At 27.9% G+C, this 26,807-nt stretch overlaps 2 protein-coding genes across 5 annotated transcripts in view; both read left to right on the forward strand.

Annotated features, from left to right (window-relative positions):
- The window catches only part of LOC111621006, a gene marked incomplete at its 5' end in the record, with an annotated part of 42,134 nt that extends 27,039 nt beyond the window's left edge, over positions 1-15,095 (forward strand). Inside the window, 6 exons of the mRNA XM_023363038.1 lie at positions 2,386-2,484; positions 5,327-5,433; positions 10,235-10,429; positions 10,604-10,663; positions 13,686-13,785; positions 14,932-15,095. Coding sequence (XP_023218806.1) covers positions 2,386-2,484; positions 5,327-5,433; positions 10,235-10,429; positions 10,604-10,663; positions 13,686-13,785; positions 14,932-15,095 — 725 coding nt within the window. The remainder of the gene's footprint in view (positions 1-2,385; positions 2,485-5,326; positions 5,434-10,234; positions 10,430-10,603; positions 10,664-13,685; positions 13,786-14,931) is intronic.
- Positions 15,096-15,633: 538 nt separating this feature from the next.
- The window catches only part of LOC111620997 (adhesion G protein-coupled receptor E3-like), a 28,657-nt gene continuing 17,483 nt past the window's right edge, over positions 15,634-26,807 (forward strand). Inside the window, exons 1-4 of one of the 4 annotated variants that reach the window (XM_023363026.1) lie at positions 15,634-15,847; positions 20,924-21,005; positions 21,194-21,323; positions 24,908-24,957. In XM_023363026.1, the coding sequence (XP_023218794.1) occupies positions 20,935-21,005; positions 21,194-21,323; positions 24,908-24,957 (251 nt within the window). In that variant the 5' untranslated portion in view covers positions 15,634-15,847; positions 20,924-20,934. Of the gene's footprint in view, positions 15,848-17,593; positions 17,809-20,923; positions 21,006-21,193; positions 21,324-24,907; positions 24,958-25,121; positions 25,172-26,807 lie in introns of those variants that run through there. The other 3 variants (XM_023363028.1, XM_023363025.1, XM_023363027.1) reach the window with 3 other exon arrangements.

The following is a 26,807-nucleotide window of genomic DNA, read 5'->3' on the forward strand; positions in this document are numbered from 1 at the left end:
AGGAGATGTCCCACGGTCTTTAATATACTCCGTAATGCTAAAGATCCTCCCAACAATCACATGCTTTCGGGAGTATATACCATCCCATTGAAGGATCATCGATGTGATGAACAGCTATTATACATTGGATCCACTAAACGCTCGTTATCTGTCAGATTAAAAGAACACATCGCAGACATACAGCATGGAAGAATAACCACGGCACTCGCTCGTTATGCCACAGATCCAGATATCGAACCTAAGTTTAGTGAGGCTAGAATCATTCACACCACACCACATACGGAACATCTAAGATGGATAGAGGCAATGTCTATATATAAAGCGGCCCGAAACAACAGGTGCATTAATAATAAGGAGGAATTATCTCTATCCCTAGCGTGGGAAATGCTTATACAGGACAGAGAAAATATTCTATAAAAAGAAAAATGTTTACATCGGTAAAATACGCATGCGTATTGATGACGACAGCGGCAGAATTCATCGTATTAGTTGATCGTTTCTCATTCAAATTTGGATTCCATCGAATGTTTTTTAAGTATTTAAGTTTTTTCACCTGAAGAAGAACCTAAGTGGGTTCGAAAACGTTTGTGGGAACTTTTTAACCGGATTTTTGTATTTAATTTCGCACCGTAAAGGTTTGTGGTTGATTAATTTTGCGTTAATACAGTGTTGTGGAGAAATCCTATAAATACTTTAAAATAGTTTAATTTATTTATTTACCTTAGCTGGTAACATTCGTCATTGTTAAATGTTTCTGCCATTTTTCAATAATATCCCGTGAATCAGTGTGGGATGTAAACATATGGTACAATGTGTTTTACTTTGAGTTCAAACGTCAAATGTGTACTTCTGCTTTGCCATACAAGTTTAACATTCAAACTTTGGCCGCAACCTCTCTATTTTTTACTATAACATTGCCATGAATACTATTATTTACACTATATAATATTACATTATAAATGATACTATCATCATCTTTTTTTTCCTTATTTCTTTTTTACAAATTACTTCTTATGGTTCATTAAAGAAATTGCATTCATGTTAGTTTGAAAGATTAAATTCTCTTCCACCTTCAATTTTTTTTAAAGATACAGCACATAATAATAATTACATTGCACTGCTCTTTCAATCCTTTACCTGTGATAGATGTATCATATTTTGCTAAATGAATGATTTACGCTTTAAATGTTACAAAGAAATTTACATTTATTTTTTAAAATTTGATTTGAGTTTTTCATTTTACACCTATTCAGTGAGCTACAAATTCAAATGGAACAGTTCTTTTGAATTCTTTCTGTTATTGTGAATTCTGAGGACCTTTAATATCAATTTGACACAATTTTTACAATTCACAATATTTAAATCTATTATAAGATTTTAATATAAAGCCATTATTGAACTGTTTCAATGATAATTCCATCATAAAAGCCATTGCAGTTATTTAATTAGATAATATATGTTTTATATACATATTTAATAAAAAGACATAGATTATTAATTCTAATCAATAAATAAAATTTAGACCAAAAAGTAATTAATATTTATGGATATAAAGCAAATGCAATTATCACAGACTATTTCTGATTGTATACACTTACAATAATAAAATTTTTTTATAAATATAATGATTTTTTATTGAATTCAAATTCAATAGCAAATATCAGCAACAAGAGTTAAATGTTTACAGTCATATTTTGTGGTTAGTAGATTTTGGATTGCATAGGATATTGTAAAGAAAATTGACTATTTCTAATTTTATCTTTTTGGTGGTCACAAAGAATAGCTTGATCAACCTATGTATTCAACTTTCTCTCTAACTATAATTGATATCATATCAAATTATTAGCAAGTCAAAATATCATTATTTTTATTTACTAAAATATTGTTTTAAAAATTTATTAATTAGAAGTAGTAATATAGCCTAATAACATGACTCAAATAATTGATTTTTTACAATAAATTTGAGAACAACAATTAAAAGTTTTTATTTGAAAAATTATTTGAAAAATTTAATTTTAGTGATATATAATTTTAAAAATTGTTATTGCTTAAATTTGAAAAAGTGGTTTTGTGAAGCTTTAAACAGCATTTCCTTCATTAAGGATTGTTGAACTAATATTTATTCTCAAGGAATTCAGAGTGGAAAATAACAATCATGCATGTTACAGACTTAAAGAAAATTATGAAAGTAATTAATTAATATTATGAAATCAAACAAATTACATTTGAACAGCTTAAGATTATAGGGTAATTTTAATTATAAACAATTTTTATATTCTGAATAAGAGAAATTTATAATGAAAACATAGAAAATTAAAAATTTAAATAAATTTGGAATAAATACAATTAAAATTTAATTTTTTTTCTTATTGCTTAAATTAATAGAAACACCAATATGTCAATCTGAGAGACATAAAAATGTAGAATGGAGTATCACTGCTGCTAATACAGTTAATCTTCAGAATTGTCCTCATGGATATGAAGGTAAATATGTTGACATTGGAATATTTATGTAATCATGTTTTATAAATAAATACGATTCCTCTTTTTTAGTTTTCTGCTAGTTATAGCAGATCAAGTGAGCACCACATCTTTTTCCATGCTACTCTATCCTGCATTCTTGTCTTTAGCTCCTCATAACTATCCTCTTTTAAGTCATCCTTGTGGATGACTTAAAAGAGTTAAAATAGTGTTATAGCCATTATCAGGCTAGATAATGGCTATAACACTAATAAATTATGAAACTAGAGGGAGGTGTTAGGCTACATCTCTTAATAAATTTAATAATTATAATTTTTAATTAAATAATTTAGAACTACTGGAACACATTGGAGTGGTTTACTGGACATGAGCATTGGATGCGTCACCAGCCGGCACTGTAATAACCGTTGATGGTTGTAACATAATGTTATATATACTGGAAGACGAGATCGGACCAGAGGTTTGGGTAGCATAATTGGCAATGCATCTGCATGGTAAGCAGGAGTTGTGGGTTTGAGTCCTGCTCCGGGCTGATTCTTTTCTTCCAGTAGATTTAATTAAATTATAATTATTAAATTTATTAAGAGACGGCACCTAATTCCTCCCTCTAGTACAAAATTGTTTCATAAATTATTAGTATTATAGCCATCATTTAGCCTGATACATACGGCATTGATTGCTTGTAGTTAAACGAGGATAGTTATACTAATTCTTCTTCTCCCTCATTTCCTTCTTCCTGCAATCATCCTTTTATAACATCATTCCATAACAGCCTTCCTCTCAAAACATGATTACATAAACAAAGATTTATACTTAGTTTTAGTTTAATAAGTTAAAACCATTTGTTTCTTGTAAATCTGAAAAAATTGAATTTTGTCTAGAGAAAAATTTGTTATTTTATTAAAATATTTATTGTAAACTTAGTAAAATAAATGGGATTCCAATAACAGACAAATTTTCAAAATACCAGTATTTTGATAGAATATCTGCAAAACTGGTAGTAATTATATTTTTCAATATTTGGAAAACATTTCCAGTCAAACTAAAATATAACTACCAAGTTATACAGGGATATTTAGGTTCTGAAAAAGCACCATGTTATGCAAATCCATGCTATATGAAACAAAGGGATTCTTACTTTTGGGAGTTCAAGGCTATAGGTACGTGAGGAAGGTGGGACACCATCCACAGTGATCCATTTTGTAAAATTTTGAAGAACTTTTTAACTATTTTCAAAAATATATCACTTTGCACAGACAAAGTGCAAAGTGATATATTTTTGGAAATAGCTTTTCAAATACTATTCATTGAGGTATTCACTAACAAAATCGGACTATCTGGTGAGAAGTTTTAGCAATTGGAAACTTTCAGACATCGAGGGACACTTTCCTTGCTTTGGCCTTTCAAATCACGTAAGTAGTAGTTTCACCACTTGTTCATCGCTCCTCGCTGCATCGATTGGCTTCTTGATCATAAGTTTACAATCGTTATTAACAAAGTTACGCAATGCTCCGTCAGCAAGGTTTCAGTCTACCCCTGCAGATCGTTATCGCAACGATCGGGATAACTTTTGGGAATCAGGCACACGCTCCCGTTACCTTTTAAGTGGTAAAATTTTTTGAGAATCAGGGCAGTTGTTTTTGAGTAATTGTTGTTTTAGTTTTACAATACGTGGCCTGGAACAAAGGCTATTGTTCATACCGCTCAATCCAACCCTAACCCGGAGACTCTAATTTACCCTAACCAGGGATTTGTGTGTCCTAGCACACTTGTCATATCTCTGGCAAGGCTGTCATTTGAGTCTATTGGCCATCTGGCTTATTTTCTGGGTTCCTCTGGCTGCTTAGTCTCCTATGAGCCCAATGGCACCCTCTGTGGAAAATTCTATTTCTGACGATACCAATATGGACTTCGCCGAAGAGGATATTTTGTCAAATATTAACACATACCTGGACATTATTCTGTCCTGTATTCTATCCAACAGCAACCAAATCAAAAATAATTGGAGTTTATTGGTATTCTTTATTCAGGAGTTCTTGGCATTTTTCTGTCATCAGATCAGTTTCAGATTCCATTATGAACTCTTCAATGTTCTTTATTTCTCAGATTTGATTTTTGTTACTCCTTTAGCTGCTTGAGTCTTCTTGAGTATCTTTCTTAGATAAGATTGAACTGCAGCCTACTGTAGACCTGTTCAAGCCATACTGTCCAGCAACATCAGACATCTGCTCACTCTCTAACTTTACCTTAGCTATTATACTCTCACCTTTCGAAAATAAAAACCGATGCAAAACTTAACGAGTGCCTGGCCGACAGTCTCACAAATATTATAAAAGAATTGTTTCTGTCAGAAAAATAAAAGGCTGGAATTACAAGGGAGAGTTTCAAAGTTCGGAGGAATACTATCCGATCAGTATATACCAGGTTGAGCGTCCATGTTGATGTCTCCTGTGCTCCGAAAAGTTTCAAATTTTTTTTGCCTGAAGACAAGGGAAGACAATCGGTATTCATTATTTTATGTTGCTGCTTCTTGTGTTTGTTCTGTGAAGTGTTTGTTGTCTAAACATAAAAATCTTTTGCAAAAGTGTTTATCCGATTTGTTCATTAACTGATCACCCATTGTATTAAAAAACTACAGAAAGCTGACACCTAATAACCAGTATTGATCATTGAATTTTTTAGTTTTAGATTTTAACCAGTATTACTGGGATCCCAAACTTAAGTAAAACTATCATTATCCTCAAATACATACATTTTCTGACATGCCTATTTTATTTTTATTGTAATATTATCACATACAGCTGTATATTTTAAATAAATTTAATTCAAATTACAAAATTTGTAGGTATTATCAGTAGAAAATGTGTTATTAGAAAAGGTAATGTTGCAAGTTGGGAAGAACCTGATTATTCTTCATGTTTATCAGCAAGATTGAAAAGTATTAAAACTCAGGTTTGTATATTTTAATTTTAATTATCTTATTTCTTTATGAACACTTTTGAGAAAAATATTATAAAAATAATAAATTTTATTTCATTTCATTCAGTTTTCTTTTAATCCCATCATCTTTCTCTCATTTACAGAGTATTTCATAAGTTTTGAATGCATTTATTTCATTTTGTTCAAAGTTAAGTTAAATATATGAATTGATTTCACTAAGATTTCATTGTATTTCAAAATTTTGAAATTTCATGTTAAGAATTAAATACTAATGATGTAATTTCTAACACAGAATTCTTTGAAATATTTTCAGTTAAAAAGTTTTAATATTTTTCATTTAACAATACATTATATGACTGTTCCATGAGATATCTAAACTTAGTTGATCAGGCAAAACTAAAGATTTTCTTAGGTCTGCCCACAATAAATTAATTTATGGTGAAGCAATTGCTAAAGCCAGAATTATTAACTTTTTATGAAATTTGAATGACTAATTGACAACATGCTAATGTGAGATAAGCAGTGGGTCAGAGGTTAATCTCGTACTGACCACTTAATCTTCACAGGCTGGTGAAGCCTGATCTCGGAGTCGTTCGGATGGCTAGGAGGGCAAAATGAGTGGGGAGTGCGTCAGTAAGTCGACAGGTTTCCTCGGAGAGACAGGAGACGGGTTTAATAAATAACAAAATAAAGGTTTATTCTATAACTAAAGTTAATTTACAGGAGTATACATAAGGAAGTTACTGATTATTGCTTAGATATAGATAACACATAAATCTGTCTATAAAGGCAATCTACTATTCACTATGCCATGTGAGAGAGTATACAAAGGCTCTAGAGTGAGAGAGTTATATTATTGCTGTCAGGTATACCTTATGTTGGATGATGGTGTGCGATGATCATTCTGGACTATGGAAGCTGGCTAGTTGTCACACAGGCTTATGTCTTCAACCGGCTTCTCCTCGGACAGGAAAGGGATAGGAGACACTGTACTCAGACCTTCCAGATGATCACGCAGAGGGACGGTCACACTGAACTTCCCGTGATGATCGTTTTTATACGATTGTCATTGGCACTGAGCCAACTGGTCGTTCACTTGTTATGATGACTAATTAGCACGCGCACGTTGACTAATTAACAAATGGACGAGGACTTGATTTTCTTTCTTCCTATCTTGTCACTGGGTAAGATTTGACATCCGATCTATTTCTGTTATAACTTGCGATAAATTTTTGTTTCATCTTCTAATGTAAAAATATGTTAAACTCAAAAATTTATGTCCTCAAATCCCTTGGGCTCACACTAAAATCTCTAATGATTAGAAATTCTGCAATAGGATGATATCCTTAATAGAAAATAAAGAACTAATCTAATGATTACAGAAAACTAATTAGTTACTTATGACTAATGAACAGGTTTATTACACACACAGCCTATTTAATTAACTTAACCAAAATGCATTTTGGCCTTATTGGCCCTTATCAATTGGATGATGTACAAAAAACAGAATATATGGTGGCAATTGCCAACATTACAATATATGTTCATAGTACAATAATTACAAATTATTACATACACCCTATTAATAGGATTCTAAATTATCACTAAGACAGTAACACAATAATAGTAAACATGTCCAGTAAATGAATACTGGACTTGTTTAGTATTATTGTGTTACCGTCTTAGTGATAATTTAGAATCCCATTAATATTCATATTCATACTATCAATATATTCATGAATAGAAGTTGATACAACTTCTATTCATGAATATATGATAGTTACCATCTAAAAAAAACCCAAAAATCTCAAAAAAGACACATATTCTGTATGTTACAAGAAAAAAGAAATGAAAGGTAAATAGAATAGAGAATATTGACTGAAAAAAAAAAATACATACAGGAAAAATAATACTCAGATAAAGGCAGACAAGATCCAATCATCACTTGCTTCACAATTTCTTTAGATTTCCAATGTTTCTAGGGATCTAGTTTGAACTCCCAAAAAGTTTCCATAATTCATTAAACAAGAAAATAATTACTTTCTCTTTTTGCTTCACTTAATCTTATTTTATGAGACCTTTATCCAAAACTTTTGACAAAACCCAGGATACACTCTTAACTATTGTACCATATTGTGAATGAGGACATTTCTCCAACCAACTTGGTGCTCAGAGTTGAATATGAAGTTCTGAAAAAATTTTCTGACTACAGGAGTTATAATAATAATCTTTAAACCTTTACATTTAGAAACCTCATGACTTATTAATAATTATTAAGTTATTTTGTTAAAAAATTTGTTTTGGAGTATTAACAAAATGCCCAGTAGCAGAGAATGTTAAAAAATAATGTGACTTAATGAAAGTAAAGGTCATCCATACTTAAATTACTGTTGAGTCCATATATATTGTCACTAAATTCAACTTTTTTAAACAATTTACTATTGTGCATCAAGTAAGTAATTGCTTAATTACTTCAATGAAACTAAATGGATAAATTGTAGATTATTATAAATAGTAAACAAAACAAAAGCTAATGCAGTTTGTGTCCAAATGTGATTGAAAAGCAAAGCTGTATGCTAATAAAGATTGGAACCAAAACTAGAATCGAAACTGAAAATGCAAAGCAAAAAACAATGCTAAAATGTAATATTTGAAGTTGAAACACTAATCAGTTGTCAATGTAATTTGTTGGGTAGCAAACTTCTGAATTCTAAATTTAATGCTTTACTGCTAGCAATAGAAAAAATATTCCATTTTTTGTGCGGATACTGTCAGAGTGAAGAAAAACACATTCAGTCACTGAGAATGCAGACAAAACAGGAAATTCACAAAAATACATGTAAACAATAAAATTTTTACCCTGAAACTGAGGATGTGTTTGCATAAATAAGGACTTTATGGTAAGTTAGCCAAGAATAAAGGGTTAATGGACTCTTAACCCTTTCAGCATTCTTGTTTTGTTATCCCTTCCAAAGCCAAAACATAATCTTTTATCCCCTCTCTTTTCTACTTAATAATCCTTTTCATTTGTCTTTCTTCTCTACAAGAAATATTATTCATTTATTTTGGATAATCATTACCTTAACTTGTATTAAAAGCAAAGAAATATTGAAGTACAGTAGAGCGTCGATTTTCCGAATCAATTGGGGACTGGGGTTGTTCGTATAACTGATATTTCGGATAACCGATTTATGTACGAAAAAATAGTTTAACGTATCCGATGTTAAAATTTTTCTCCATTGCGTGTCGCTTCGCGTTGAATTTTCGTCGATGTTAAGCCTAACAAAGACTATTGTATCGTTAAAAATTATTTTTTTATTTTGTACAAACAAAATAAATATATTGAAAAATATAAAAACAATAAAAAATTATACTTCAGATGTTAATTTAGTATCAAAAATGTAAAATATTTGAGTAGCCCAAGACATAGACAAAGATTGAAGCGCCACAGCACTGGCGAAAATTTAAATTTGCCGACTGGAATTCTTTCGGATGATTGACATTTCGGATGATTGACTTTTGGAAAATCGATGCTCTACTGTATAAGAAAACAGGATGTTGAAGAGCAGTAGTTATTGTACTTCAAGAGTTATACTTAGGATGTTTAAGAGCATTAAGTACTGTATACAATTTGAGGTATTGAAAATTAATTCAATTCAATAAAAATCAATCTATGATTGTGAGATTCTGGAAGTGGACTGGAACCACACAAATGAATAAATTTTACTTTATTGTATATATAAAAAAAAATTTTGAAAAGCTGCAAAAAAAAAAAAAAGAAAGAAAAGAAAGAAAACTGCTATAAAAGAAAAAATAGAAAATTTATATCCACAAAAAGACACATTTGGAGGAAATTATTGTTAAAAGTGTACTTCTCATATTAAAACAATAGAATAATGAAGTCCTAAGATCAACCATCTTCGATTGGGATCGAATTGATGCACAATTTTGACTCATCCTGTTATCTAGGTTGATCTTGTTACATTTTGTAATGAGTGGCGACCAATTGGAAAGCAGAGATGAGTAGAAACAACCAATCAAAGTGATCAGTCTGGACCTGAAAAAAGTTATAAAAACTACAATTTGAAGAAAACAAAGAGCTCCTCAACCTGTCTTTACTATTGTGAACATCCACCAGGAAAGAAAAAAAAAAAGACATTTTCAATGTCATCATCCCTACTTCAGACTTATTACCCTTTGCTCCAACTGATGGTTGCCAAGTGACAATGCCCTGAGGCCATCAAACTCTGAAAGGACTTTGAAGATTACATCTATAAGAACCTTGTTCTCCTTAAGAAAAAGGGAGATGATCTGCAATTTGATTCTCTCACCAATGGAAGATTTAATAATTGTAAGCATAATCTGTACAATAAACCAGGGGCCGTATTCTGGTCGCTGTCTCTGGTCTCTCGTCTCTTGCAAGCTGCTCGCTGATTGGCTAATCCAAATGATTAGCCAATCAGCGACCGGCTTGCGAGAGACGAGAGACCAGGACAGTGACCAGAATATGGCCCCAGGTTAATTGTTTGTAACTGGAGAGTTGTGTCTGTGTCTTATGTTCCCACATAGGCTTCAGCACTGCTTGGATATTCTGCTGTTATGCATGGTTTGGTGACTCACACAATGCCTCAAATTGTCATACATTAATGTTTATTTAAGTTATAAGGGCATTTATCTCATTGAAAGTTAGTGAAATCTATTCATATGAAGCTTAACTAATATTCCATTATATTTAGATAATAGATTTGTTATTGCAGTAATAAATTATATATTAAATTTATATAATTATATATAATATTTATTTTTTTAATAGTTTGACAGTATGAAGATGGGTTATCACTTGACAGATTTAGAAACAATAATTCAAGAGCTTAAAGCATATATTCTTGATAAAAAGTCTAACCTTCATCATGCAGAGGGTGAACCAATTGCTGAAATGCTAGAAGGAATGCTTGATTATTATGAAAATATAAATGATCAATTTAATATTTCATGGAATATATCAGATGTATGTTATCAAACTAATTGAATATATGAATATGAAAATAAATATTCTATATTAAAATCATTATTATATTGAAGCATTATTATAAAATTTACTAATTACATAAGTGATTTAAGATATTAAATTATAAATTCTTTAATTATTATTAATTAATTACCTCAAAATCTCTATTTTCAGACATTTATTGATATTATTTCATTTTTATTGGAAACACCATATCTAATCAAGAAGCAGTCCGTAAGTAAGCAGAAAATTCTGTTGGTTTTCATGATTTTAAATATTTTATATGAACAAATTTTATAAATAATTCAAATATTATTATTTTTTATTAGAAACCTTCATAAAACTACAAATAATATATAAAAAAAATATTACTAAAATATTCCAGGAAAGATGTTAATTTAAACAACTAACGTTTTTGACCATGTTGAATTACCTTTATCAGGTAAACATCAATAAAACATAACAAAGAATAAAATCTGAAACATGGAATTTCTTTTGGACATAGAATATAAACACAAATGTTTGAACAATCTTCTATTACAAATGTATTTAATTAAATAAAAAAGTGACAGCCAAACATGTTGAAAATGTTAGATGTTTGAATTAAACACACTACTAGATTATTATGGTGATATTTTTTACTCTATGTGCTTTCTGGTTGTGAAATTTGTTTACACTTGCAAACAATTTTATTGGATAAATATTTTTGGCTTTTTGAAAGCTATTTCAGATCACAATGAAATATTTAAATAACATAATATATAAATTGAAAATTTAAGAGTTTGATGAATATAAAAATTTTATTATCTTAAATTATGTAATTATATTCTATTTATATGTTGTTTATATATGTTCATATGTTAAATCTTAAATTTATTATATATAGTATATATTTTCAAAAGCCAAAAAATGTTTTTTTAATCAAATTTTATCTTTAATAAAATAAGATGAATACTGCTTTATTCTTCTTACTTTTACAATTGATGTAATGTTTTATGATTATTACGACCAATCGCGTGCAGGACCTTGGGTTCTGCATGGAGTGGATAATGTCGGAAGAAACGCACACCAATCCAAGTTGTTAACAAATCAAGTTTTGAAGTTAACAAATCAAGTCGGAAGAAACGCACACCAATCCAAGTTTGTTAACAAAATACCCGTTTATTAGTATGCATTTTTACATAGTTAATTATTGGAAGAGTCGAGGATACAAATCCCTCTGGGTGGTTTCAATCCGTATAGTTCATAAAGTAGCGGGCAAAATGTAAATTAGTCGCGACCCTAACCGTGAGTTTGGAATATTTGAGAGAGAGCTTACATATCATCGTGAGTAGAATAAATACCTCTAGTTATAATGTGGATGTAGGTTCTTGTTCTCCTGGGTTCGTAATATAGTCCAAAGTTCAAAGTCAAATTTTAAAGTCATAATCAAAGTCAGAATTGTAAAGAATTGTATGGAAGATGGTGGCGATGAGAGGCAGGTAATCCACACACACACAGTATAGAAAATAACTTTCCCCCCTTGTGTCGTCATTGCACTTGTCTTTTATATGGGGGCTCTCTTTTCGAGATTTTCCCATGTACGTCACAGGTGATGATCTTCGTTGACCAATGGTGGGCAAAGTGACAAAATTATGACACAATGATTAACTCATCCTCTACAAGGAAGTATCCCCGTGGGAACAGAATTTTATGAGCGATTTTTATGAGAAAATTTGTCGGTTGTTTTTCTCGTTTGGAGTTAACCCTAACTTTTTAATCTAACTTTTAATCTAATGAATAAAAATATTCGAATCTTAAATCCGGGCCCTCACACTATTTAACTATTTACAGTATTTATGGTTTCTGCTTGTCCCAGCTCTAAGAGTGTCTTTAATCTTCCTTTTGGGTTGGCCATCAATATTTCTACTTGCTAGAGTTCAAATATTTTGAAGGTAGTTTAGAGTAGACTAATTACAATTTCTTTAGTTTTAGTTTTTATCTTGTTTTCAGGCAACAATACAGTATATAATTTTATTATATACTGTATGTGTATATTAAAATAAAACAATTAAAAATAAATATATTTACTGTATATATGAACAAAACATACACAATGAATCAGGTAATCCTTTCAAACCCATATAAATAATAACAGTCTATTCTAACAGAAATAACAATATAAATAAGCACATCAAGTAAACCAGTAAAACAAGGTACAGTACAAATAGAACATTTGAGTGAAAGGCTACAAAGACTTTACCAAGATATTTGGTACAGAAAGAGTTAATCTAGAAGTGACACCTTTTGGCACTATTGCCTTCTTTAAACTTAAGTACATTCACTGCCTATAAGTGTAAGAGAATACAAACACATTGATATTTCAAATGTGTGGAAATCTATTGCTAACATTCATTTAACAGTTAATGTTATTTATATTATGTTTATCTTTGGATATATTTAAAGTTTATGCTAACATTGTAATTTTATTCAATTGAATAATGTCCTCCTATATAACTTCAATTGCAAAAGATTTTTTATCTAAATGCTTATTTGTTTAGGAGTATTTACAACAATTATAACTTTCACATATAAAAAATCATATTGATATAGAAAACAATAAATGTGTGCTTATAATACAACATTAAATGTTTATGAAGTAAAACATTATGTACAACATTAATAATTCTATTATAAAACTGATTTTGTTTTTTTTTTTGTTATTAATTATATTGTTTCATCTTTTCAGAAATGATGGATAATTTAAATATACTTTTCTGAACAAAATATTGAAAAACATTTTTCTAAACTGATTTCATATTTTCTTTTCTGCTTGCAATGCTTTTTGTAGAACATAGTCTGTACATACATATACATACATTTTCTATTGAATTAATTATATTTGTGCATATATATATATATATATGCACAAATATATTATATAATAAATATATATGCACAAGTATGATTAATTCTATAGGGAAATGAAGTATGAAGGAAATTAGTGCACTACAATAGTATCTTCTATCTTATGCATAGCATTTTATAACAATGAATAAAAGCAATCCTCTTAGTTTCAAAGACCAGATGGATTTTGCATGATGCAAAATCCATCTGGTCTTTGAAATTATGATCTATAGAGATAAAGTTTATTGTACACAATTTTTGTACCTTAAATTATAAATTTATAAATTAGATTACAACATATTTTTCTATTAATAACACTTTTAAAACATATTTCTGATATAATCATATATTTTTATTTATTAAATTTCAGCATATTTTCAAGTTATATAACAATATTAAAGGATTTGGTGAAATAAGAGGAAGTTTAATCGAAGTAGATAGTCTTGAAGTATATCAAAAAGAATTATTTGGTATGATTCATTTGTATTCATAAAATATTTGTTTATTATGTGAAAAAGTTTGTTTAAAAATTAATATATTTAAGTAATAATAAATGAAATATATTTAATCAGTAATAAAGTAAAACAAGTTTGAAAAATATATTGAATATATATTTTAGCTAGAAATAATATATTCTGCAATTAATTCATAATCTTGTAAAAATTATTATTCAAATAAAATATTTCCAAAAATTTTTTTAACACAGTTAAATAATAAAGTGTTACAAAAACAAAAATTTAAGTTCTATGTTTTTTGAAAAATGAAAATAAAACATCACATTTAGCACCTTATATTTAAATTTTTATAAATGTATAAAGAATTTGATATGATAGGAACAAAAATTGAATAATATGAAGTTATTATATTTTACTAACATGACTAATTTAAAGTTTTTGAATAAAATATACTTTTGAAATTAAGAGTCTGCTATAGAAGAAAAGTTTTTTTTTTTAATAAAAAGAGATGGTGGGAAGAAGATAAAAATGAGAAGACAATTCAAGACATCTAAATCTTTTCTAATGTTAACTCTAACTCTTGATTACTATTTCATATTCAGTCACTGCTGAATATGAAATAGTAATCAAGCAACTTATCAAATTTTGTGAAAAAAGAGACCAAATATTTAAAATTGGTCTCCTTGAAAACCCATAAAAGATATTTTGTGCTCACTGATTACTTCATATTAAGAAATTTTTCTATTCAAATGCCACCAATCCCATTAGTCAGATTAAAGGGAAACTTGTTATGGGCAAGGGTTGAAGTTAATTTGAACTGTTTACCTCCTCCTAGATAGGAGTATGGTCCCTGAAAAGTTTTATAATTGCTAAAAACCATGTTGAAATGTATAAAGAACTAATTAACTTTCTTCTTTATATATTTGAGTAAAATCATGTTTAATATTTTATTATAAACAGCAATTTAATTTTTTACAACTTTTCCTTAACTGAATATAAACAAAAACAGCTCCACTTATTAAGTTTCTTTATAAAAATGAATGTTTTCAAACACTTTTCATAAATCTTCTTATTTTATAAGATTTCTTAACAAACAGGGTTGTTTTTGTTTATATTAAATAGTTTAGCACTTATTAAATTCATTATAATTATTTCTTACAGAGTTAGAGATTAAACGTATTGAATATGATAAAACCTATCACCTCAGATTTCCTCATTTACAAAGGCCAAGAAATGCATTACGTTCTAAGATTCACCAATCGTGGTTAATAAATTCTATTGAAATAGAAATAAACAATGAAAATNGACATCTAAATCTTTTCTAATGTTAACTCTAACTCTTGATTACTATTTCATATTCAGTCACTGCTGAATATGAAATAGTAATCAAGCAACTTATCAAATTTTGTGAAAAAAGAGACCAAATATTTAAAATTGGTCTCCTTGAAAACCCATAAAAGATATTTTGTGCTCACTGATTACTTCATATTAAGAAATTTTTCTATTCAAATGCCACCAATCCCATTAGTCAGATTAAAGGGAAACTTGTTATGGGCAAGGGTTGAAGTTAATTTGAACTGTTTACCTCCTCCTAGATAGGAGTATGGTCCCTGAAAAGTTTTATAATTGCTAAAAACCATGTTGAAATGTATAAAGAACTAATTAACTTTCTTCTTTATATATTTGAGTAAAATCATGTTTAATATTTTATTATAAACAGCAATTTAATTTTTTACAACTTTTCCTTAACTGAATATAAACAAAAACAGCTCCACTTATTAAGTTTCTTTATAAAAATGAATGTTTTCAAACACTTTTCATAAATCTTCTTATTTTATAAGATTTCTTAACAAACAGGGTTGTTTTTGTTTATATTAAATAGTTTAGCACTTATTAAATTCATTATAATTATTTCTTACAGAGTTAGAGATTAAACGTATTGAATATGATAAAACCTATCACCTCAGATTTCCTCATTTACAAAGGCCAAGAAATGCATTACGTTCTAAGATTCACCAATCGTGGTTAATAAATTCTATTGAAATAGAAATAAACAATGAAAATGAAGATAAAAATAGTAAGTTTAAATGAAATTTAATAATAAAATTAATAAAAATCTTATAGAAATAATTATTTCTAATTGATTATTAAAATAGTTAAAATTTTACTTTATTTAAAGTTTTATTGACTTTTCTGATCTAACAGAATTTATTAATACTAACCATTGTAAACAAACTATTAATATTTTAAAGTATTTTTACATCTGCATATATTTTGCATACTATACAATATATGAAGAAATAAATGGCTATAATTTGTTGAATTTTTTAATTTCATATTTATGATATTTAGAATAAAGTAGAAGTAACATTTGAATAATTTTCAAAACTGGTTTTTAAAATTTTTTAAATTTAAATAATTGTGAAATGTTTTAAATTAACCATTTAAAGTTTAATATTGACAAAATTAAAAAATTTTAATTACTTTTATATACTTTGTATTTTATACTGAAATTTTAAAACAAAAGACAAATAAATTAAATTTAAAAATAATTTATTTTAACAATTATAATTTATTTTTAACTATAACTACGTACCATAACATTATATAAATATATATTTCATCTTAACATCTTAAAATAGTAAACATAGACTATTAGGCTAATCAGTTCTATATTCTTGTAGTGTTCTTATTTTAAAAAATGACAACTTTCAGTTAAGAGTAAATTTATCTTTATTGTTATGTAACCATCACTTAACACTGTCTTTTCTATTTCATCTAAAATGCTTTTTTTATATCAATCTAATCCACTGGTTGGCAATCTTTTTTTGGCTTGGCACAAATGTGAAAAATTTTTCTGGTGCACTTTGTGTACAAAATAAATAGTATATTAAAATTAAAAATTGTCTGATAGTACTTATATTAAAATATAATAAATAAAGATATTGAAGATACAAAATTGTTTTCATTTTCCATTGTTTACGAATCACTAGCAATAGTCCAAAACAATTTTCACTTATGGAGATGACCTTTTATTTGAGGCTGCATCTCCACAAAAAAAATTTAAAATGGATAAAAAAAACTGGTGATTTGTAAATGACAAAAAATGAAGACAATTTTGTGTCTTTAATATATTTTAAATTATAAAATAGCTGTGTATTATAATAACTGCTATTCCATAAAGCTAATCTAGTTATTACAGTAGTCTTGCTCATGGTGCATTTAGTNGAGAGTGGGAAGAAGATAAAAATGAGAAGACAATTCAAGACATCTAAATCTTTTCTAATGTTAACTCTAACTCTTGATTACTATTTCATATTCAGTCACTGCTGAATATGAAATAGTAATCAAGCAACTTATCAAATTTTGTGAAAAAAGAGACCAAATATTTAAAATTGGTCTCCTTGAAAACCCATAAAAGATATTTTGTGCTCACTGATTACTTCATATTAAGAAATTTTTCTATTCAAATGCCACCAATCCCATTAGTCAGATTAAAGGGAAACTTGTTATGGGCAAGGGTTGAAGTTAATTTGAACTGTTTACCTCCTCCTAGATAGGAGTATGGTCCCTGAAAAGTTTTATAATTGCTAAAAACCATGTTGAAATGTATAAAGAACTAATTAACTTTCTTCTTTATATATTTGAGTAAAATCATGTTTAATATTTTATTATAAACAGCAATTTAATTTTTTACAACTTTTCCTTAACTGAATATAAACAAAAACAGCTCCACTTATTAAGTTTCTTTATAAAAATGAATGTTTTCAAACACTTTTCATAAATCTTCTTATTTTATAAGATTTCTTAACAAACAGGGTTGTTTTTGTTTATATTAAATAGTTTAGCACTTATTAAATTCATTATAATTATTTCTTACAGAGTTAGAGATTAAACGTATTGAATATGATAAAACCTATCACCTCAGATTTCCTCATTTACAAAGGCCAAGAAATGCATTACGTTCTAAGATTCACCAATCGTGGTTAATAAATTCTATTGAAATAGAAATAAACAATGAAAATGAAGATAAAAATAGTAAGTTTAAATGAAATTTAATAATAAAATTAATAAAAATCTTATAGAAATAATTATTTCTAATTGATTATTAAAATAGTTAAAATTTTACTTTATTTAAAGTTTTATTGACTTTTCTGATCTAACAGAATTTATTAATACTAACCATTGTAAACAAACTATTAATATTTTAAAGTATTTTTACATCTGCATATATTTTGCATACTATACAATATATGAAGAAATAAATGGCTATAATTTGTTGAATTTTTTAATTTCATATTTATGATATTTAGAATAAAGTAGAAGTAACATTTGAATAATTTTCAAAACTGGTTTTTAAAATTTTTTAAATTTAAATAATTGTGAAATGTTTTAAATTAACCATTTAAAGTTTAATATTGACAAAATTAAAAAATTTTAATTACTTTTATATACTTTGTATTTTATACTGAAATTTTAAAACAAAAGACAAATAAATTAAATTTAAAAATAATTTATTTTAACAATTATAATTTATTTTTAACTATAACTACGTACCATAACATTATATAAATATATATTTCATCTTAACATCTTAAAATAGTAAACATAGACTATTAGGCTAATCAGTTCTATATTCTTGTAGTGTTCTTATTTTAAAAAATGACAACTTTCAGTTAAGAGTAAATTTATCTTTATTGTTATGTAACCATCACTTAACACTGTCTTTTCTATTTCATCTAAAATGCTTTTTTTATATCAATCTAATCCACTGGTTGGCAATCTTTTTTTGGCTTGGCACAAATGTGAAAAATTTTTCTGGTGCACTTTGTGTACAAAATTAAAAGTATATTAAAATTAAAAATTGTCTGATAGTACTTATATTAAAATATAATAAATAAAGATATTGAAGATACAAAATTGTTTTCATTTTCCATTGTTTACGAATCACTAGCAATAGTCCAAAACAATTTTCACTTATGGAGATGACCTTTTATTTGAGGCTGCATCTCCACAAAAAAAATTTAAAATGGATAAAAAAAACTGGTGATTTGTAAATGACAAAAAATGAAGACAATTTTGTGTCTTTAATATATTTTAAATTATAAAATAGCTGTGTATTATAATAACTGCTATTCCATAAAGCTAATCTAGTTATTACAGTAGTCTTGCTCATGGTGCATTTAGTTCTCTCTTGGGGCATACCAGTTGAGAACTACTAATCTAATCAACTTTAAGCATAACAACATATCTATTAATATGATGTATAATAAAATAAATAAATAATAAGATAATAATGTTCATAACAGTTCTGTAAGTTTAGTACAATCTGATAAAGGAATATTTTGATTTTCTGAAGCTTTTCATTATTTATCTGTTTTTCTTAAAGAAATATGTACAGAAAATGCAAACAGTAACAATTAGAACATTTACAGTAGAGACTACAAGTTTGTTTAAACATTTATGAAATGTTTGAAAAGAATGTGATTTAAATCTTTTATAGTTTATTTTATTAAAATGGAATAAATGCTAAACATTGTTTAAAAGTTGATAGTTATTAAATTTGTAAAAAACATTTTAGCTTTCATATTGTAGTTAGAAAACAATTTGAATAAATAAGAGATACAGTAGAGTCATGCTAATCTGAACATCCGCCTAATTCAAACATGTTTCAGTCGGTGGAAAGGAAATTTTTTTAGCTCAAAAAATATACGTTTTTTTTTGTATTTTCCAGTTGAATTTAAATGGTATTAAATGGTACAAAAAGATTTAGAATTCCACAACAAAAAAAAAATTGTATTTTATTGTAATTCTGTATTAATACTATACAAAATTAATGAATCAGTGTTTGACATGGCCTATTAAAACAGCAGATCTATACTGTACTTACACACAAAAAGAGAAACAAAAGTCATTGATGATGTTGGATCTATATAAACCAGACCTGTTTTACTGCTTGCTTCTGCATTATTTCAATTATTCACAATTATTCAGCTAATCTGAAAATCTGCTAATCCGAACAGGGCTCGGTTCCAATTAGTGGGACTCTACTGTAATATAATTTTCTTCCTTTTTGAGATCCTTTCCTTTCCATAAAAATTACCTAAGAATGTACAGTCGACCCCCCTATAAGATATAGATACGTTCCAATTTATTAGGAATCCGATTTCTTACAAGTCGTTCCAATCACAGCCCGACACGTGTCAAGTTTACGGACTACGGCTGATTGAAAGGTTTTCTTCCATAAAATTAATCGATTCTACACTAATCCGACTCAACATTTCCAAAATACGTATATTTTTTCGTAGTTTTATAGGAATCGTAATTATAGGGACCGTAATTATAGGGGGGTCGACTGTACTGTACATTATGCTTGTAACACAATAAATGAAATATTGAAATTATTTATCACTTATCATTATTTGTCAATTGTTAATAATGCTTCTGCTGCAATATTTTTCAAAATAAGTTTATGAAATATTTAAAAATTATATATTATATGTATGTTTATCATTTATAATAAAATATTGTAAGATTTCTAAAGATCAAAATAATATATTGTTTGTTACAAGTCTTTTCTTATTCAAATATGAAAAAAAATTAAAATTTTACATTTACCTTCAGCAACATAGCAGTTTAAGTATAAAAAGTTTTATCATTAGATAATAATTACAATGAGCATACTGTATATATTTTTATATCTTTTTATCACAATGATAATACATTATTATAAATAATATTTAAATTTTGAACACTGAAACTTATTCTTATAGTTTAATCATTGTCATGTTAAATTAAATAACAATTCAAATAATTTATTGCTAAAATAGCTTTATTACAGAATGTAGTAAAATTTGATATAATAATGAATTTATTCTAGTTTATAAACGTTATTATATATAATTTAAAAATTATCTTTTGGTATAGATTACTGTTTCCATTGATTATTTATTAAAATAACTAATATAGTTTTTAAAAAAATTTATTATATTGAAACTTATTGATAATCCCATATTGTAAGAATCATAGGTGAATTGTCACTGATGATTCATACATTATCATAATATTAATTTATAGTAATGTAAAATGATTATGAATTAGTTTGAATTATATTAATATTTTTTAAAGCAAATTTATTTTATTTTTAATACAGATAATTATAACATGAGTGCCACTTCTATATTTTTTAAGAATCTCACAGAATATCTTCCAGAACATTATTTTACAAGATTAGGGTAAGAAAAGTTTTTATATTGGTTTTCAAAAACAAAAATTAAATTCTAAGTTCTTTATAAATTTTATCAAAGAAATAATATTTTCAAAAATTTATGTATCAAAACTAAATGTATTTTATTTGTATAATGTTTATTAAATTATTAATTTGAATGAAACTAAGGATTTTAATATTTACCATACACCCCAGAGGCTTAGACATAGAATATCAGCTTCATTCGCAACCAGTTGCTGTATCATTTAAAGGCATAGGAATAGAAAATTTAATCAATACACAAAGTATATCAATAAGAGTAAAAATGGCTCATTTGAAAAACAAGGTAAATATAAATTATATTATTCATTAAGTATTAAAATATATTATGCTTTTGTTGATTTACTTTAATATACTATATCTATTATTATAGCATAATAAATATATAAATTATTATAAACTATATAAAATCATTCACTCACATACTCCAAAATATTTACAATAAATATAAAATATTTGATTAAACAAAATAAAATTAAAATTTTAATGTTGTATTATTTTCCAACATATATCAAACATTTACAGATATTCAGTTTTCATTAAACTATAATCAGCTAGCCTTAATCAATTTAACTGTCTTAAAAATTTATCTAAGTTTTCAATAATTAGAATTTTTTCCAAGCAAAAGTACATAAAAAATTTTTATGTTTACAATGTATTTATAACACTAGTTTACAGCCATTTGCAACTGTGGTAAAAAAATGTATTTTTTTGTTAATTCCTAGATACTGAACATAAAAATTAAATTAATAATTTTCTGGCAAGTAAGGATTTTGTGATCTTATGGAATTTAAAAATACTTAATGCAGAGACTTAATGTTAAAATACAGATATGTGGAGACTCATAAGGCTGTTACTATGAGTTTAGGGTGGTTTTACCAAATACTGTTGTTTTCTTTGTCTTTGGGATAGTAGACAACACAAAATTATTTAAAGTAAAAGAATGGCCTCAGAGAGATGATTTGTTCCAGGTCAAGCTAATGTAAGGAATATATCTCTAGTTGATCTTAAAAAAGTTTTGTTATGCTTATTGCATATAAAACTTAAATTAGTAAAAACCTTTGTCAAAGCACTGGATAAAGAAGATGCTGCTTTCTACAAATGAATTTAAAAACATTATACACCGTTTTTGCAATTAAAATTTTAAGTGGAGTTATTTATGAAATATTCCAAGATATTTGACAGTTACTTTAATTTAAAAAATGCAAGCTTTCTAATTTTGCTAATGTTAGATTAAATGGTTTCTATAAAAATAAATAAGACCTATTTGAACCTTTAACCGATGTGTGTATAAATTAATCTTTCCAAAACGAACGTTTTCATAACCCCTTCTGGGCTCTTCTTCAGGTATAGCTGGATCGAACATCAAACGAAAAAATTTGAATAAAACCAAATGCTGCTGAGTTTGAATTGCACGGTTCATTCATTTATTTCGTCACGTGATGTTTGAAAGTGTTCGAGGATATCAATAAATGTCCATATTCAAGAGAATGATGATATTAGAATATTTAAAAAACGTGCCATTGAGATACACAATTATCCAATAATGTTCTGAATGTTCCCCAGTGCCTTTTATTTTATTTTTATTTTTCAACACTTAATAAATAGTATACCGTTGTTACTCCGTATGTAGTGCGTTTTGCCATGCCATGGAAAGGCCGATTTCATCTCTTGAATTAATACACGTGGATGTGTCGTATGCCTTAAAAATTTCCATCTCTTCCAACCACTTGAAGTTGAAAATAATGCGATTGATAAGTTACAGTCAAGAGTTAAAAGGTTCGCTTCTACGAAGTTGGCTACCAGGTTAAATATGAAGAACATTATAATGGATGCGCCTGATGCCCCTAAATTGTTTGCCTTTGCCAAAACACATAAAGAAGGGCAACAGTTACGCCCTGTGGTGGATAAGGCCAAAGCTCCCACACGAAAACTTGAAGAAGCGGTACATAACATCCTTACTCCACATCTTGAGGGCTACCAATTTTCCATCACCAACACAGTGGATTTAATAGAGCAATTCAAAGTAATCACATCCCCGTCTTGTATCACAGTATTGGATTTTAGATCCTTATACCCTTCGATTGAAATTCCTCCATGCTTCTGCGCTCTAAGGGACTTTCTCTTTAAAGAAGTGGACACCAATGAACTTCACCATCAAGTACTAGAATTGGCCGATTTAATTTGTTACAACTCCGTTTTTCAATTTAAAGGGGTGATGTACTCGCAAACAAGAGGTGTCCCCATGGGCAGTTCGGTCTCCGGGGATTTATGTGAACTAGTTATTAGGCAATTGGAAAACAGGACACTGCCTAATTTCCTCCAAGACATTATCCTTTATAAAAGGTATGTCGATGACATCATTATCTTATGGAGGACAACTCCCAACCTAACTCGCTTTCTAGAAGAAATGAACGAGAACCCATATGGATTGTCACTAGAGATTGAACAACATAGTAACAGCAGAATCCATTTCCTGGATTTGGATATAAGTTTTGAGGATTCCATCATATGCACATCTGTTTACCGCAAACCGTCTAATCTATCGGCGTACATACCGTTTAACTCATGTGATCCCGTTCAATACAAGTTGGCGGCCTTCAGGGCATTGGTTAAACGGGCTTACACGCACTCTTCTACCCAACAGGTGCTAACGGAGAAGTTAAAATACTTGGAAGGCATTGCTAGATCCCATGGTTACTGCAACATTATACAAAAAATCTCGGAGGGCCATAAACAACCACAGGCTTCTTCCAACACTACAACGACCACGCAAAATACTAGCAAGACGTTGGAAAATTAAAGGATACCTGTCAGGTTCAACCCTTTATTGAGGTCTTTATACAACACCATCGCAAAAGAACGAAAAGTTACCCTGACATACAGAAGATGCAACACCTTGTTCGATATCCTACGCAACGAAAAGGACCGATCCAGGGTGGAGAAACTATCAGGCATCTACACAATCCCGCTAAGAGACAACCGATTTAACAGGGATCTAATATATGTAAGATCGACTAAACGTTCGTTAGGGGTTAGGATAAAAGAGCATATGTCGGATATACAACGCAACAGACACACCACCTCACTCTCCACGTACACCACGGATCCCGAAATTGTGGCGGACTTCAATAGAGCGCGTGTAATTGTCACCACACCCCATATTCATCACCTAAAGTGGTTGGAAGAGATGGAAATTTTTAAGGCATACGACACATCCACGTGTATTAATTCAAGAGACGAAATCGGCCTTTCCATGGCATGGCAAAACGCACTACATACGGAGTAACAACGGTATACTATTTATTAAGTGTTGAAAAATAAAAATAAAATAAAAGGCACTGGGGAACATTCAGAACATTATTGGATAATTGTGTATCTCAATGGCACGTTTTTTAAATATTCTAATATCATCATTCTCTTGAATATGGACATTTATTGATATCCTCGAACACTTTCAAACATCACGTGACGAAATAAATGAATGAACCGTGCAATTCAAACTCAGCAGCGTTTGGTTTTATTCAAATTTTTTTGTTTGATGTTCGATCCAGCTATACCTGAAGAAGAGCCCAGAAGGGGTTATGAAAACGTTCGTTTTGGAAAGATTAATTTATACACACATCGGTTAAAGGTTCAAATAGGTCTTATTTATTTTTACACAACCCGGTGTGCAGTTGCTGTTTTATAAATGGTTCCTTTTTATATAAGAATAAGAATGAAATTTTGTAATTATACACTATAATGTATTAAATTTTAATACAACTATTAGTATTTGAAAATAAAATTACAGTAAGAAAAATTAAACACATAAAGTTAAAATATTGAATAATTTCAGATTTCAAGAATTACTTTTTCTTTAATTTATAGAGTCAAATGTTGAAAAATATTACATGTGGAATAGCAGATTTTTCTGATAAGTAAGTATAATCATTACTATTTGTAATTATACACTATAATGTATTAAATTTTAATACAACTATTAGTATTTGAAAATAAAATTACAGTAAGAAAAATTAAACACATAAAGTTAAAATATTGAATAATTTCAGATTTCAAGAATTACTTTTTCTTTAATTTATAGAGTCAAATGTTGAAAAATATTACATGTGGAATAGCAGATTTTTCTGATAAGTAAGTATAATCATTACTATTTTGAGTGAAAGTTTATTTAGATAATTCTCTTTTGAGTTCTTTCTTTTTCTGCTGTATTATCTTGCAAGTTAGTAAATATTATTATAATTTAAGTTAATTAAATTATTAAAAAAAGCTACAATTTAAAAGTTTAATTTCATACAAACTATTGATACAAATATATAAGTATGCATTTTAAAAATTAATATTTACTTGATTGTTTTATAATTAATCTACTTATGAGAAAACCCAAAAAATTAGATAATTAAATAAAAATTTAATGATATAATTATTTGTCACTAAGTTTTGCCTCACTGGAAAATTTTCTGCAAATACCCATATTGACAATAATCAGTTTTGCATCATTTACTCTACATTTTTTATTGTGAAAATGGACTGACCAATTGCCATCATTCTGGAGGAGTATAGGAGTAGTCTTTCCATTGAGATGCAAAGATCAATTCAATGCAACCCAACACAAGTTAGAAGCTAAGAATGCAACAAAAAGGGATTAGCTGAAGCTTTTAAACAGTTAATATTTGACAAAAGTGTTAGAATATATACATTGAATAACTTGCTTCTATTGGGTATTAAACAATTTTGTTATATTTCTTTCAGTCCTCTGTTACATAAATAAAACAAAATTTATTCTATTATCTTTGTATAGACTTGTTCTATTTTATTTTACAGAAATATTTGCAAAGGTTAAAAAAATTTCTCTCAAATGACATATTAACTCTTAACAATTTAACTCTTTAAGCACTGAAAATTTTTTATTTATGTATTTAGAAAAAATTCTTTTTTCCCATCAGGCTACAAGGGGAACATTTGTAGGAAAACTAGTCAAACAACTTTTCCATTGGCTGATTTTGGCTGATTTTGTGTTTAAATAGTTAAAGTGAGATATTTCAAGAGGCAATAATTAGATTGACGAAACATTAAATAATAAAATTAACATTGATTAAATTAATTTGTATTTTAAAGTAATGCAACAGTTTATCTATGCTAATAATTATTTAAACAGATTTTCATAAATATAATTCTTTTTTAATTCAAAAAATAACTTTACTAATTACTATTAATATGTATTTAAATATATAAATATACTTTTAAATAGTATTTTTAATTTTATACACTGGCTTAAGTTGAAAGCATTTTTTGTTGTGATATTTGAAATGAAACACTGGCTAAAGATTGTATTTTAACTGGTAATGTCGATCAGTCTAAAAACAATGAATCCAATATTACCTCAATATTAAGCCAATCGTTTGTGCTACTAGGAATGTTATTCATGTTATTGAAAGTTACATAAATACAAATAAAGTAAACCAGTCCCATAACTTGGGAATGACTAAAGGTAGTAGGATCATTTGAACTTCATTTGTACATATGAAGGATGTCTGGAAAATAAATAACATTTGGCTATAAAAAAGGAAGAAACAGTAATGATAGGAAAAAGTTTTATTAAGTACAATTAATACAAGATCAGTAACTACATAGTAGAAAATAATGGTTTTGTATTAATTACTTGTTACCAGTTACTTTTACTAATTAGCAGATACTATACTGGTACCATTATGATTAAAGTACTTGCACAGTACTGTACATGACACTAGTTTTTGGATTACTTTGAGAT

Source organism: Centruroides sculpturatus, unplaced genomic scaffold (genome assembly GCF_000671375.1).
Source record: "Centruroides sculpturatus isolate CEXI.00-Female unplaced genomic scaffold, Cexi_2.0 scaffold297, whole genome shotgun sequence".
Taxonomy (NCBI): Eukaryota; Metazoa; Arthropoda; class Arachnida; order Scorpiones; family Buthidae; genus Centruroides; species Centruroides sculpturatus.